The 14,172-nt window shown below is 40.2% G+C and overlaps 1 protein-coding gene across 7 annotated transcripts in view; it reads left to right on the top strand.

The window, feature by feature from the left end:
- Positions 1–13,308, top strand: part of LOC105495162 (nuclear factor I A) — a 382,111-nt gene extending 368,803 nt beyond the window's left edge. For 4 of the 7 annotated variants that reach the window (XM_011764422.2, XM_011764425.3, XM_011764423.2 and 1 more), the window contains one exon: positions 7,224–13,308. In XM_011764422.2, coding sequence (XP_011762724.1) covers positions 7,224–7,241 — 18 coding nt within the window. In that variant the 3' untranslated portion in view covers positions 7,242–13,308. The remainder of the gene's footprint in view (positions 1–7,223) is intronic. The other 3 variants (XM_011764421.3, XM_071092284.1, XM_011764424.3) reach the window with 1 other exon arrangement.
- The last annotated feature ends 864 nt before the right edge of the window (positions 13,309–14,172 follow it).

Genomic DNA, 14,172 nt, shown 5'->3' with positions numbered 1-14,172 from the left:
TGCCATTCGCTAACAAAAACCAAAATAGGATTGTTTCTGTCCCACTTGGTTGCCTGACTACTCCCTCCCTTCCTCCCCTTTTCTCCTCACCCCCAACCTCCAAGGCGTGCAGTTTAGCCTTGCAACGCAAGGGCCCGAATGCCTTTCATAAACTTGAGCCAATTCCTTTTGTGTTGTTGGTTTCGCCGCTCTGATTTTAATATCGCAATGAAAGACAGATTTTTATTTTCTCAAGAACTTTCTCTTGCAACTGGGGAAATGGAATTGACACAGCTGCTACTTTTAACTAAGAAATTATGTCATTAAATAAGAGAAAGCCACCTTGTAGAGCGATTTGCTTTCCCGGGGACTTTAGGTCTCACATGGACCCTAAGGCCCCAGAAACCTTTTACAGTGAGAGAACCCAGCTACCCTGGCTTCCTGGTTTTCTGTAGTAACCCCTAGCCAGGCTTTTAATCCGCACAAAAACTGATAAAGTTGTTACCTCCATTTCCTGGAGTCTAAAACTGAGACCTAGTGATGCTAACTTGCCTAAGGTAGTATCTAACTAGTTCATAATGGTGCCAGGATTTTTGTCATTCGGACCCCAGAGTCCTGGCTCTTACAGCTGTGCACGCAGCTCTCTAGTAAGATTTTGAAGCAAATGCAGGTGGGCCAGAGTGCAATGTTTAATCCAGCAGTCTTTGATTTCATGAGGTAAACGGTTACTTGATGAAAAATGGAAAGGAAGGGAGACCAAGAGAAAAATGTACTTGGTGGTAAGAGAGACACTAGGGCAAGCTGGAATCTCATGAAAGATTCGGACTCTGGATGAACAGTCAAAATAATTGGATTCTGTATGCACTCTCAAGGTTTGGAGGTACTGGATGGCTTATTGGGTAAAAAGATTAGTGTTTTCCCGTCTTGAGGTTTGAACCAAAACGGAGGTCTTGGCTGGGAGCAGCACAGTCATTCTCCAGGGATCAGTGGTTTGGACAACTCCTCTGAGCTTGTAGTAAGTAGGCAGCAGTCCATGTTACAAAACTATTGCACATGCTACTGACGCAGTTGGCCGCAGTTGGCCCCGTTGCAACAACTCTCCCATCGAAACTGCCTGGAGTGGCTTGTGGAGACTTGTGTCCCTCGAGGGAGAGTGTCTGTCATTTGGGGAGACATGGTCATGTGGCACGAGCATGCTAGAAGTCATCCATCCAGATGCCTTGCTTTGCACTTGTTGGGGTGACTGACCCCAGGCTTTGAGAACCTCGGATACAGCTTGTTCTTCCTTCCCTCCTTTATTTACTTAACAGTATTTATTACATGCCTACCCTGGCATCCCTTAGATAGCCAGCTTGCCTGGGATGAAAACAGGTAATTAAACTTTAGCAACTGTGACAGAGGAGAATCCTGAGGGTAAAGGCCCCAAGAAGACCCCTCTGAAGAAGGAACATCTAATCTTAGAACCCAGGGACTAGCAAGCATTAGCAAAGCCAAGGAGAGGGAAAGCCTGAGCCCTGGCCTGGCAGGGAGGAAGCATTTGGCTTTGGGGGATCTGGAAGAGTTTAAGGCAACACAAGTGTTGAGGACAAGTGGTGAAAAGATAAGGCCACAAAGGTGCCTGGGGCCAGTCCCGGCCCATTACTGTTTTAATAGTTTTCTGTACAATAAACAAGTCTCGGTTCGGAGTTACTGAAAACAGACTTTCTTTAATTAAGAAAGTAAAATCAGGCAAGAAAAATGATTACAGAGATCAAAGCCTAAGGCTGGCAGTACCAGTAACTAACACCTGCGTGCAGCATGACCCCCTTTTCAGAAGAAACCAGTGTACATCACTGCTGCCTCTTACGAATACAGAACGGTCCTCACAAGACTCTGAGGTTCCCAGGACAGGGACTGGCTTGCTTGAAGTCACACTGCTGGTCAGTGGAAAAGGCGACACCAATCCTGAGTCCTTTGGACACTGGATACTGGGCATCGTTCATTGCCAAAAGTTTACAAAATCCTGTTGGGAGAAAAGCAGGCTCTCTGGTATCATTTAGGGTCTAGAATCTAGCCCCTGCTTCCTGATAGACAAGAAAGTCCTTCAGGACAGGGACTATATTTTACTCATTATATCCACAGAGCCAGCGTACATAGCACCTAGCACATAGAAGGCCCTTAGTGCTTATTGAATGAGTGAATAAATGCTCCCAAATGGTTTATGCGAATGTGAGAAACTTGCAGTCCGCTCAGAGGCCCCGTCCACTTCCATCATATTGAGATGGGGAGAAGAGACTACCCGGCTTTTGGCTGATTTGCCAGGGACAACTCATTTGGGCTCAACAGTAGACTTGAGTCCATCCACACAAGTGCGGGAAGCCAAAAATGACCCACTGGAGCAGTGTGACCCAGCAAAGCTAGCGCCTCCCCAGGAGAGAATGCACAGCAGTGACAGCAGCTCCTGGAGTCTTGACTTATTGGTTGGCTGAGCCTCTTCGGGGGCTGATGAGGAGCTGGGCCTGCAGGGTGCAGGGAGGCCAGCCTGTGTTTGCACGTTTCCGTTTTCTGCGTGTGAATGTCCTCAAATAACCCACCTTGCCTGCAGAAGAAAGCCAAGTGTCACACCCAGTGCTGGATTCCACATTAACAACCTCCTTCCGCAGTGTTCAACTTTGCCCTTGAGGCCTTTTGTTTAAGCTTTTAATCTGAAAAACAGATTCTGCTGCATCACAGTCCTCTCTGCCCTCTCTGCCCCTGCCACCCTAGCACTCTCTGCTCCTTTTGGGGGATAAAGTAAAATAGAAAATAGAAAACATGTTTCTCAGACATTTTTCTTTTTCCTCTAGAATGTGCATCCTGCCCTGTTAGTAAAAAGAGGATGTAAAAAGCCTTTTAAAATGTTGTTGCACACATTAGAGCATTTGTTGTTAACTCAGGGGTTGAGGCCATGGTCCTCATCAGCTGTGTCTTCGGCAGCCCCATGACCACATTTTGGAAGATGGCCCGTGTGTTCTGATTGCTCTCTGTGAGGCGTAAGAAATGAAAGAGATTGGCACCGTCAGAGGTACCTTCTGCCATTTGAGGCTTCCTGTTTAGGATGCAGTCGGATAGATATTGTTTATGGTTCATAAAACCCGACTACTGTGAGTATTCCAGAATCCCAGCGGAATGGGATTCGAACTTTCATGGAGCTGTAAATTAACGGGCGGCAAGTGTGATAAAACTCCTCAGAGAACTGTGAGGGGGAAAAAGTCGCGCTGCAATGGTTAAATGAAATTTTATAAGCACATTCAGTGTGGAGCTGTTTTGCATTACATGAGTTGAATACCTTAGAGACGCCACATCTGCAGGCAGTTTATTAAATCCTTAGTCAGCACTTTTCCAACCTGATGAGATTACTTCTTCATTTGACTGGAGAAAAGGAAAGCTGAGCTCTTGTCCTGGACTGCAGATTTCTTTTGATGTTTCACCTTGAACACTGAAAGAGGACAGTCACCGTCACCCCCCTTCCTTCCCCACTCCCGCTCAGCACATCCCAAACTGTAGACATTGTGAATGTTACCAACTAATTTTACGTAACTGGAGCCTTGGTGGGAGTGTGCATTTATGGACCTCCACAACTATAGCTGAAAGTTCCTGAGGAAAAAAATAGATCAAAGCTCTGTGTTTACTTCCTTAATGTAAATGTATCAAGATAGCATCATCCTATATCGTATTGTAATAATGCCACTCACTGCACATAAGGGAGGGAGATTCCTTTGTAGTCCATTTGGATACAGTAGAGTAGATTAAGGGGCTATAAAGTACGAAGGCAAAAACCATATGAAACCTAAGCTTATGTCACTAAATGTCTGAGGATGGTCTTTGTTTAATGTGTCAACATTTTCCCAGTGATTAGCTACTCAACCCCAACAATCGAATAATCTCAGATTTCTTTTATGTTTTTCCTATATGACCCAGGAAGAAAATATGCAAAACCATTCCTCAATTAATGTTCTAAAACTTGTACTGCTTGCATAATAGAAATTATAAGAAAATATCACAAGAGAAAAGTAGGCTTTTACAAACATTATATTGTCCATCTGGTGTTACTAGCAGCTCATAGAAGTTTCTGGAAATTGATTGGCTTACACATGTGTGACTGTCACACTCATCCCAATGGGATTATGAGTATCTTTAACTACAAACTGATTAGGAGAAAATTCAGGGAGATGTATGAATTGTGATTATTATTATTATTAGAACTCTCTATCTGCCATCTCTGCAAATAAGTGATTTAATCAGAGACTTCAAAAAAAAAAAAAATTCCCTGTGTGGTTCCCCTAACCAACTTCCTATTCTGGAAAACCTTGGTCAAGTAGCTGGGTTAATTGTCATGAAGATTAGTGTGATGTTGAAATAAGTACTAATGGTCAAATTATAGGAGTGAACAAGTTTAAGAATAGGTTTTGGTTTGGGCCTGAAAGGGTTAATTAAGGTTTTTTCACGGGTTATTAAAGACCCCCAACCTCTGCCTTCAGGAGTCATATTGACACCCCACCACAGGGCAGCTCAGCCCCTCTATTGACATGTTGCTGGTCAGAGCACAATAGCCTTCTGTGTCTGCAAATCATTGCTAAAATCATCTCAAGGAAAAAAAAAGTTTGAAAGCTTTAACGTTAGACAAAAGCCCAAGAGTTGCAGCGCGCAGCTCAAAAACCCGGAGTCAGCAACTTCTATTGATTAAAAACTAACCTTTAAAGTAACTCTGAGAGTGTGTGGTTAGCATTTAAATTTAAACATGTCATGAGTTGATTTGTGTTACTGAATACCAACTCAGAAGGAGTAACATTCACATCGCATTTTTTTTTCTAATTCCCTTAAGCAGCTAAAGTATTTCATGAAATGTCAATAGGGCAAAAAGAAAAAGAGGAGGGGGGCTGATGCTGGGCCTTGTAGTTTTCTTTCCCATGCAAATATCCACCCCCCAAAAGAAAAGTGTGGAGAGTGAAACACAATAATTAGTCCTTTGTCTAACTTTCCCAAGTGCCAGAGAAAGACAGATTAATTAAATATACAACAGTGTTGGTTTTTGGAGTGGGGGTCTTGCTTGCTGTGTAGGTCATAAATTAGGCAGAATAAATACTTCAATGTGTTTGCAGTGGGCCTGCTACGTCAGAACCACTGGAAGGTTGGTGGGAGGAGAGCAGAGGGTTTCTTGCTAATGATAGTCACGTCTGGGTCTGTCTGGTTGCTCTTAGCAACCAGACATGATGTAACACCAGGATGAACTTGAACTTGGGGGACTTGAAAAGCGAACAATAGACCAGAGCAATCAATAAAGCCTATTTCAGTGAAGGATTACAGAGCTGCTCTGGGGTAACCTTGTCGGCAAGGCACATACTGAATAGTAAGATGTGTGAAGAAACTTTTTTTTTTTTTTTTTTTTTGCTTTGCTTTTTAAGAGAAGTGCAGAGGCACTGCAGATTTTTGTAGTGCCCTGAGGTCTCTTCCAGAAACTGTGGTGTGGAAAACTGCTCCCCCTGCTGACTCACTGGGTGCCAGGCCTTTGCTTCAAGAACTACCTTAGTGTCAGCTTAAAGAAGTCTGGAATTTCACAACCCGACTTAGAAAGTGTGAAAACAGAAATAGTAAGCATTATTCCCCACACCCAAAGTTTGAGCCCGTTTTGTAGAAGAGAGGAAGCAGCTCTAACGTGGATCAGAGTCAGCTGTTAGGTAGAGGCCTACTAGAAACACACTTTGGGGCTCGCCTTCTCTCTCCTTTCTCTGCCCCTCTTCTTTCTTTTATCCAGTTAGATTTAGGCCGTGTGTATTTGCCAGGCTGATTTCCTTTCAGGACACAAGAGGCTTTATTGTGTTCCTCAAAGCATGTGGTCAAAGAATAACATCTAAAAGTCTACAGGATGAGTAGTTTTTCGGTTTGGGCTTCAGTTTTTTCAACTTCTCTGGAAATCAAAGGTGGCTTGTGTGACTAGGAAATCTTATACCAAACTCCATGTAGCTATCACTTAGCCATTCATCCCTGGGGACCAAACGAGTCCTTACTTTACCTAATTGAATCTCTTCCACAGGGATGATCCTTCACCTGCCTGAAGCTACCCAATTAGAACCCTTTCTGATACCGTCAACTTAAAGAATTCAGAAGCCTTGACTTTTGTTAGGCTTTGGTAATTTTTCTGTAAATAATGATAAATGTAGTGAATTTGTCAGGTATCTCTAGAGAAAAGTCGGCAAAAGCCACATACTTTTTTATTTCACTGGAGAAATTAACTCTGATGTTAGTCCATAATTGCTCATTCTGTCTAGCTAACAGAAAAAGAAATGCCAGCAGATAAAGTGATAGATGATCAGACAATTGCTCAAAGCTAATGACCTAAGAATTTACGAAAGGAAAAAGGTAACCAGTAACTGGGCCCAGCAGGTACACAGAAGGCTCTAAATAAATGCTGCATGAATGCAAGCATGAATGAAGTGTATGCAGTGGCCTCATTTTTCCTTTGGTCAGTGTGGTACTTAATAGAGTAAAATCTTGATCCTACTTAGTTATTATGTTTCATGTTTGAAAATACTATTTTAGATATATTGGGCTGAAAGGAGCATCTTCCCTCATAAAATCTGACATATATAAGGAAAGAAAAATACTGCGACTTGCTCAAAATCACCCAGGAAGACTGGGTCCGGCACTTTTTCCACCTTACCTCCACTTACTCTTGTATCACTATTGACCATCTGGGCCTGTTAGGAGAGTGTCACAATCATGTATTTAGTGCCTGCACCTCATTTGAAAGGAGATGTTGAAAATCATCAGAGTAGCCATTCATTGCCACATGAAGCCCCTCCCTTCACCCATTCTCCATTCATTCAACTCTTCTTCATTAAGAACGTTCTGTATTCCAGGCACTGGGCTAGGCACTGAGGATTGAATGATAAACAAGATGGTCAAGTTTCCTGCCCTCCTATAACTGCCCCCATCAGATAAGGAAACCCTTATTTGTATTTCAAGTGAACAGAAATACCTCATTTTGTAAGACACGCTCAGAATGTTAGAAAACCCCAACGAAGACAATGAATTATAATTTCAGAAGAGGAAGATCAGTTTCAATGTCACAGGATTTATTATTGTCTGTCATGACTTGACTTTTCCCAGCGAATCCTTCCCACATCCCTAACGTAGATCCTGGTTGCATGGTTGAAAAGGCAACTTCTAAAACATACTTTTTTGCAAAATGTGCTTTTAATTATGTTTTTCCTTTTGTCTTCCAGTCCTGGTACCTGGGATAAAAGTTGCAGCGTCCCACCATCCACCAGACAGACCACCTGACCCCTTCTCAACTCTGTAACATGGACGCAACCTCAACCCAGCGCAGTTACAACTTCACTGTCAGTGGAAGGGGAGAAAAACCGATTCAAATCAACTTGTACATGGAAACAGCAAGCATTATGGTCAAACAGCAAAGGCCATAACCTTTTGGGATTTTTTTTTTTTTTAAATACTTTAGGGACTGTTGTAATTTCTCATATGGTGCTGGAAATGGTTGGGCTTTGTAACATTTGAAGTGTTTCCATGGTAGCGTGAGCATTAGGTGACGTGGCTAGCAGAGGACTACCCTTGCTCACTGACTTCCTGTTGTAACACACTTTCCTTACGGAGCCCGGCTGTTTCACAGTATTTCATGAATTTACCCACACAGGTGTGATCCTCCTTGAGCATTGAGGAGGCACATGGAGAACTAAATCTTTTGTAGTAGCTGAGATCTGCAATATATAACTTACAGGACAGTCAAAGGGCAATGTTTTTCTGTAACATATTGGAAAAAGAAAATGCAGTTGTATTCCTTTTTTATTTGTTCTTTTAGTTTGTTTTGGTTCAGCAGTCAGCAGTTAAGTATATAACATGGCCCGCAAGGACAATGAATCCACTCACATTGCAGAACAATTCCGAAAATGGCAAACTACTACTACTACTGTTCAGTTTTTTAAAAGTTTTGAAATGCTGCACTTACATTAAAAAAACAACAACAACAACATTTTTTCAACAATTTCAACAATGACACAAAAATTCACATGGAAATGGGGAAGATGGTCTGTTTTGACAGAAACTGACAGGAATCAATCAAAACAATCGAATTTTGAATTGAGTAAAGTGCAATTTCATTGGATAGCTAAATATCTTTGTAAGATAGAGATTGTTGAAAATTCTATTTTTGTTTTTCAAGTCCTTTCACCCCAGGACTCTAAATTATTGGGGTAAAAAACAGCCTTGCAAGAAAAAGGGGAGCTATTTTTGCTTTTTATGTTTTTTATTGTTAAACTTGTATCCCTTTAAAAACTGAAGGAAATTAAAAAAAAAAAACAAAAAAACAAATCTAATGGTGCTTTTACCACAATATGTTAACTACATTAAATGCTAATTAATTATTTTCTGTTATCAAAGCACATGACTAAAATGAAATCATGGTATCTGTTAATTTTATAAGCTAGAAGTCACTATAATGGATTATGCCAATTCTAAAAAATTTTACACGTATCTGGCATCATAGGATTTATCAGTTATCAGACACCTCATTGTACCAGAGATTGTCCAGAAGTTTTAAAGACCTTTGCGTCCCTGAACTGGGCTATGGGAAATAATAATAGTAACAATAATAATAATAATGAAACCAATACTGACACAAATGCTGGTGCCCATTCAGATCAAGGGGTACTTGTTAGGGAAAAAAAGAGTTTGCACCCCCAAATGTCCTGTATCTTATGAAAAAAAAAACAAAAACAAAAACAAAAAAAAAACAAAAAACAAAAAAAACCACAGAAACATAAAAAAAAGTGCAAGTGATTTTTCTACCAGACAGCGAAGCACCCCTTTGCTTCCCATGCGACTTCAAGAAGGTTTCCTATACTATACATATATATACGTTCTGGTTGGCAAGCCCTGCTGATCAGAGAAAGTCTCTGCATGTTCTAGTGTTAGTAACTAATTTTTATATAGTTAATGTAGGATAAAGTAGAGTGCATTAAGACACAATATTGTAATCCCTACTCTAGGCACTTGCCTTTAAACTATGTTTTTCAGCCCTTCAGAAGGGTTCTACTACTGTCCTATACAATCAAGTAACTGAAATTCTTGGGAAGACACTTTGCTCCTCATCTTTCCCCCCGAAACAATGTTGTTTTGTTTTGTTTTTTTTCCTTAATTTGCACGAAAACAAAAATTCCATATCAATGTGCCTTGCCCTGGATAGCGATTATTTGTGGAATTGTTGCACATGCTCCTCTATTGAAAGGGGTTTTTCCCTAGTCAAGCATTTGGAGACACTTTTTGTAAATGTGACTTTTATGTCAGCCATCGTCAGTTTCAACATCTAGAACTAAATAGAAAGCTAGTTGTTCCGCAGATAGGAGTAGTCTTTATTGTCCTGTACGGTCGGTGGCAGTGCTATTCTGAGATCTGTAGATGCTTAGAATATCAGTATTTTGGATGTTGCTGCATTTTACAATTTATTTGGAGTCTTCCTTTATTTTCCCCCAGATATATGAAAATATGCAATACCTGCTTATATCATGTAGAAAAGCTTAGCAATTATTAATTTTTCTTTTCTTTTTTTTTATTTGACCAAAGTCGGTGCTGCACTTGGCGCAGTGTGTTTTAGGTGTTTGTCTTTGTACTTTTTTGTGATTTTTGAATGCACGTGCGCAGGAAGGGCTCCTCTTAGAGAAGCAGTCAAACTGTGAAGCACTAAGCTGACCCTGCTTCAAGCAATTTTGTTTTTACAACTGTTCCTTTCACAAGCAAGCCTTAAAAAAAAAAAAAAAGACAACTTCCTTTTTCTTCAGCTCCCACACCCCATTTTTCTTAGCAGACTGCAGTCAATCCACATTCAATAAAAAGTATATAATGCCCATTTTTATATGCACGTTTTTAAACTTCCAAGTTCTGAAAATTGTTTACTGGTTATCTCTATTTAAGGAAAAAAAAATAAAATAAAACATTTTGGATTTTCATATGTGTCTGATAAGTGGTTGAATAGTCGTTTGGCGCTGTTGTATGGTGTGATTGTCAGTGTATGGTGTCACTTCCTATAGCCAGCCAGCATACTTTGCCTTCCCCTATAGCACTTAGCTGGGCATTACTTTATTATGACATATGTGCACTAAAAAAAAAAAAAAAGGAAAAAAAGAAAAAAAAAAAAAGAAAAAATAGCAGCTTTCAGTGCTTCACAGTGAAGGGAAAAAAGCCTAGACAAACATTTTGTCAGAACCTTGCAATAAGCCAAGGTATTACCAGTAAATTGGTTGTATATACAATAAAATTGCACCCTTTTTTAAACAAAACAAACTAAGCAATAGTTTGGGCAGTTTTAGTTGTTTTTAGTGAGCATGTTGTAGTCATGACTGCAAAGAGAGAGAATAAACTGCCCACTCAGAAGATATGTAATTTGTATTGTTGTATAGTTTTATTGATTACACTGATTTATTCTACCCTATTTTATAATGCAGGACTTTTGTAATGTTGTTTAAATGAGGAAAAATTTCTGTCAAATTAGCCTAGTGAAATTTCTGATTGTTCATTATAAAGGCAGCGTTCATAGAATTGCTTTTCTTTCTTTTTACCCCCCCCTTTGGGAACTGGATTTAAGTTTAAAACTTTCCTGTTTCCTTTTTTTTTTTTTTTTGTAAGTATTTAAATACAGTTATTTTTTTCTCTCAATGGTATAGCATATTCCTATGCTTGAGAAGTGTAGGTCTACTGAAAAACCATTGTAAATGGACGTTACAGGTATGCTGTATTTTTGAAGGTATTTCGTTGTATTAAGTTTGATGAAGCTAAAATTAGGGAACTCTGAACAGATTTGCAGGAAAAAAAAATGTTTTAAAGGCTTTAAAACATTAGGGAGGCAGTCTAGGGTGATAACGAACAGGGGTTAAGTATTAAATACACTAAGTTACATTTTTGTTCATGTTTCATTGTCCAGAAAGCAGCAGGAAACTAGTTCAGTTGTGATCAAGCAGGAAAAAAGAAACACCAACAGTTTCCAGTGTTATTGCTTTTTAGCTTAAAAGCATAGTGAAGATGCTTGAGGAAGACTTTGCTACCTGGGGTGTGTAGACAGACAGACTGAGAGCTATCAGCATTTGAAGGCCCAGCCCTTGACTCTGAGACACATTTGAATTTTTTCTCTCCCATCAAATGGCATTAACAACATTGGGCAAAGATGAGTCCCTCAAATTTCTGTGTGTGTGTTTTTTTGGGTTTTTTTTTCCCCCCCTTTGGGAACTGAAGTCAGAGGCACGAGCAGTAAATCTTAGCATTTTTCTGTAGACCTTTTCTTGTGGCCCTTGTCCCTGCCGGCAAAACACGCCTTTTCTGATCATTCGCGGGCAGAGGCCCTCCCAGTAATGCCACTCTCTCCATCCTAGAGAGCCTTCTCTTTCCTCTGAGGTTTGAACCGATGTTCTGCTGCTTCACACCCTGGCATGACAGGTATGGTCAGCCTGCTCCCCAGGCCCGTCCCTGCCGCCAGGTGTGGGCTCTAGGCAGGCTGACAAGGTTGCACCTCCCAAAGGTTGTGATCTTCATTTTCTCACAGTCGAAGTGTGAAGGAACCCAGACTTCCCCGAGCCACGGTGTTCAGTCAGCCCACAGGAATATGCAGGACCCATCTCCAAAAGGTTGTCTTTCATTTTTTTCCAAACCCTTAGCCCCATAAGCTTTGAATCTTGTAGTTACAGTGGCATAAAGGATTGACAAAACCTGGATTAAGGAAAACTTTTTTGTGCGTGAATTTTTTTTTTTTTTTTTTTTTTTTTTTTAGGGGAAAGGGATTCTAAGAATGTCATTTAATGTACTTTGCCTCATGTCTCTGGAAATATCTTTGTCCATAGTGGTGGTGGTCTCTCTCTCTCTCCCTCTCTCTCTCTCTTTCTTTCTTTCTTTGCTTCTGTTTTCTTTCTTGTCTTCATTCTTTCTTTTCTTTTTATTTTTGGTAGCAGGCCTCCATAGAACAAATCTAAAACACAACCACCATAGTAATGTAAGGAGAGCTTCAGTGGCACCTCACAACCCACCTCCGAGATCTGTCCAAAGACAGTCTCAGAAAGCTGCACTGCCCACCGGCTCGGCTTTCATTCAAATAGGCTTCCAAGGCCAATTCTGTCTTGAAGTCAATGCATGTATTTACTGTTTGACAGTAAACCCGCTCTGCCTTCTCCACGTCCAAGGCTGTGCATTCGTCTAATTAGCGTCGTGTATGTTTTCCTTTTATTTTTTCCAATAAAAAAGCAGTGGGATGAAAATTGCTTTGATATATAGCAGGTAACATTGAAGCTATTCCATAGCACTTAACTGTAGTGAATACTGTGTCACCAATTTTGAAATCAATTTAATGTTTAATGCAAATCCATTACATGGTGCTATTATAGGCTGACAAAATGATTTACACAAATGTGACAACTTGGGCTCAATTCACTCTGCTTTCCAACAGTGTAAATGCATAGCAGTGTTTATCTGCATGAGAACTATGCACTAATCTATCTGAAGAAAAAAACTATATCAACTTTGGTATCTACTTTCCGTTTACTCCAATCCTTGCCTTTTTGGTCATTGTTATAATGCCAGCTTTAGGACAGAAAGAATTATAAGAAAACCAGCATAATACCTGATATATTAAAATGTAGTGCCTGTGAAATCTGTATTATATTGCTCTTCTGAAGTAAGATTTTTCTACACCGGTAGCCTTCGCTGTCTGTCAGTCAGGACCTTCTGGTATAGGTGATGTAAAATAACCGTACAATATTAATGCATGCTATTCCATAATGCTTAGTGAACTGTATGAATATTACTCAAAGTTATGTTAGTCTTTTTTTCTGACTTGGTTCTTGTCAGCTAGATTTAAAGGTATTTCACTGAGAACGCAAATTCTGTCTTTTCTTGATTTCGGCTGTTTTCAGTATTTTGGAGGTATACATTTACTTAAATTCAGTATTACTTGTGTTTTGTTTTTGTTTTTGTTTTTTGTTTCCTTTTTCCTAGGGGACAAGCATGGGTGTTTGATTTCAGAAATCAGTACCTGGCGAGGTTTTTGTCTCAAAACGACTATTTGAATTTCAAGAACTGTGCCGTGAAGACACTCTGAGAACATTTGCAAGTCAGGGGCATTTTCCTTGACCCTCAACTGACGCTGTGCTGAGACTGATACATTTTCTTAATGGACAATGTTCAGCCAGGTACCCATGCTTGATCCGTCTTCACACCAGACCTCCTCATATTAAAAGGAAAAATAAGAAAAAAAAATTAAGAAATCACATGGCTATTTAGTTTCATGCACAGTTGCAATATCTTCTTCAAAAATAAAACTCTGTACAAACTTTGGGCCCGATTCATAAGAAAAAGAAGTTTGCTATTAACACGGGATTTTTTTTAACGTACTTTTTTTGGTCTAAATTTGAAATGACTTGCTTTCCAAATTAAATAAATTTCATCTCATTTTTTTTTCCCTAAACCAGCACCCATCTGCCTTTTATTCCCCAAAGAGTTACCTTACCGAGATTAGGGGGATGGCATGTGGGGAGCAGATAGTGGAAATGCTTAGAAAGATAAGGGGGACCACCCACAGCTGGGCGTGAGAACAGGGAGGCAGTGTGTGGGGGTGGGACCTCATCTGCGTGCCTAGCATCCTGAGTTTTACATGTAGACGCATTAGCCTATTTGATTCCGAAAAACAGACTTTCCCAAAATGTGTCTGAACCACAAGAGTATACAGTGGAAGTGCTACCTCTAATCTAACCAGAGCACCTTCATGGTGGGAAATGCCCACCAGGTCATACAATGTGAACTTTTGTATCTCTGTAGTGGTTTCAAGGACATGTAGTGTCCAACATATGGGCCATTTTTCCTGCTGTTTTTATACTCAACTTCTCAAAATGAAAAAAGCTTTTATTTTTCCTTTGACTTTATTTGTGTTGTTCTTATTTTTTAAATTTTTATTTTTTGGTAATAGTCTGTAAATTAGCCTTTTTGGGTTTTTTTTGGTTTTTTTTTTTTTTTTTTTTTTGACATTGCAACCGAAGGTCATAAGGCCGCTCGCTCCGCTGGGACGGAGGCTTGAGAGAGCTGCCAGCTCGGTGCCTTCTCCCTGGTCTCAGACCGTCGTCTCTGCACTGCGAAGGCATTTGGTAGCCTCACCACTGAGATACTAACTAGACCTAGACTAGGAGC

The sequence above is a fragment of the Macaca nemestrina genome, chromosome 1 (genome assembly GCF_043159975.1).
Source record: "Macaca nemestrina isolate mMacNem1 chromosome 1, mMacNem.hap1, whole genome shotgun sequence".
Classification (NCBI taxonomy): domain Eukaryota; kingdom Metazoa; phylum Chordata; class Mammalia; order Primates; family Cercopithecidae; genus Macaca; species Macaca nemestrina.
The sequence above is the reverse complement of the archived record's forward strand: the minus strand, read 5'-3'. Positions and strand labels throughout refer to the sequence as shown.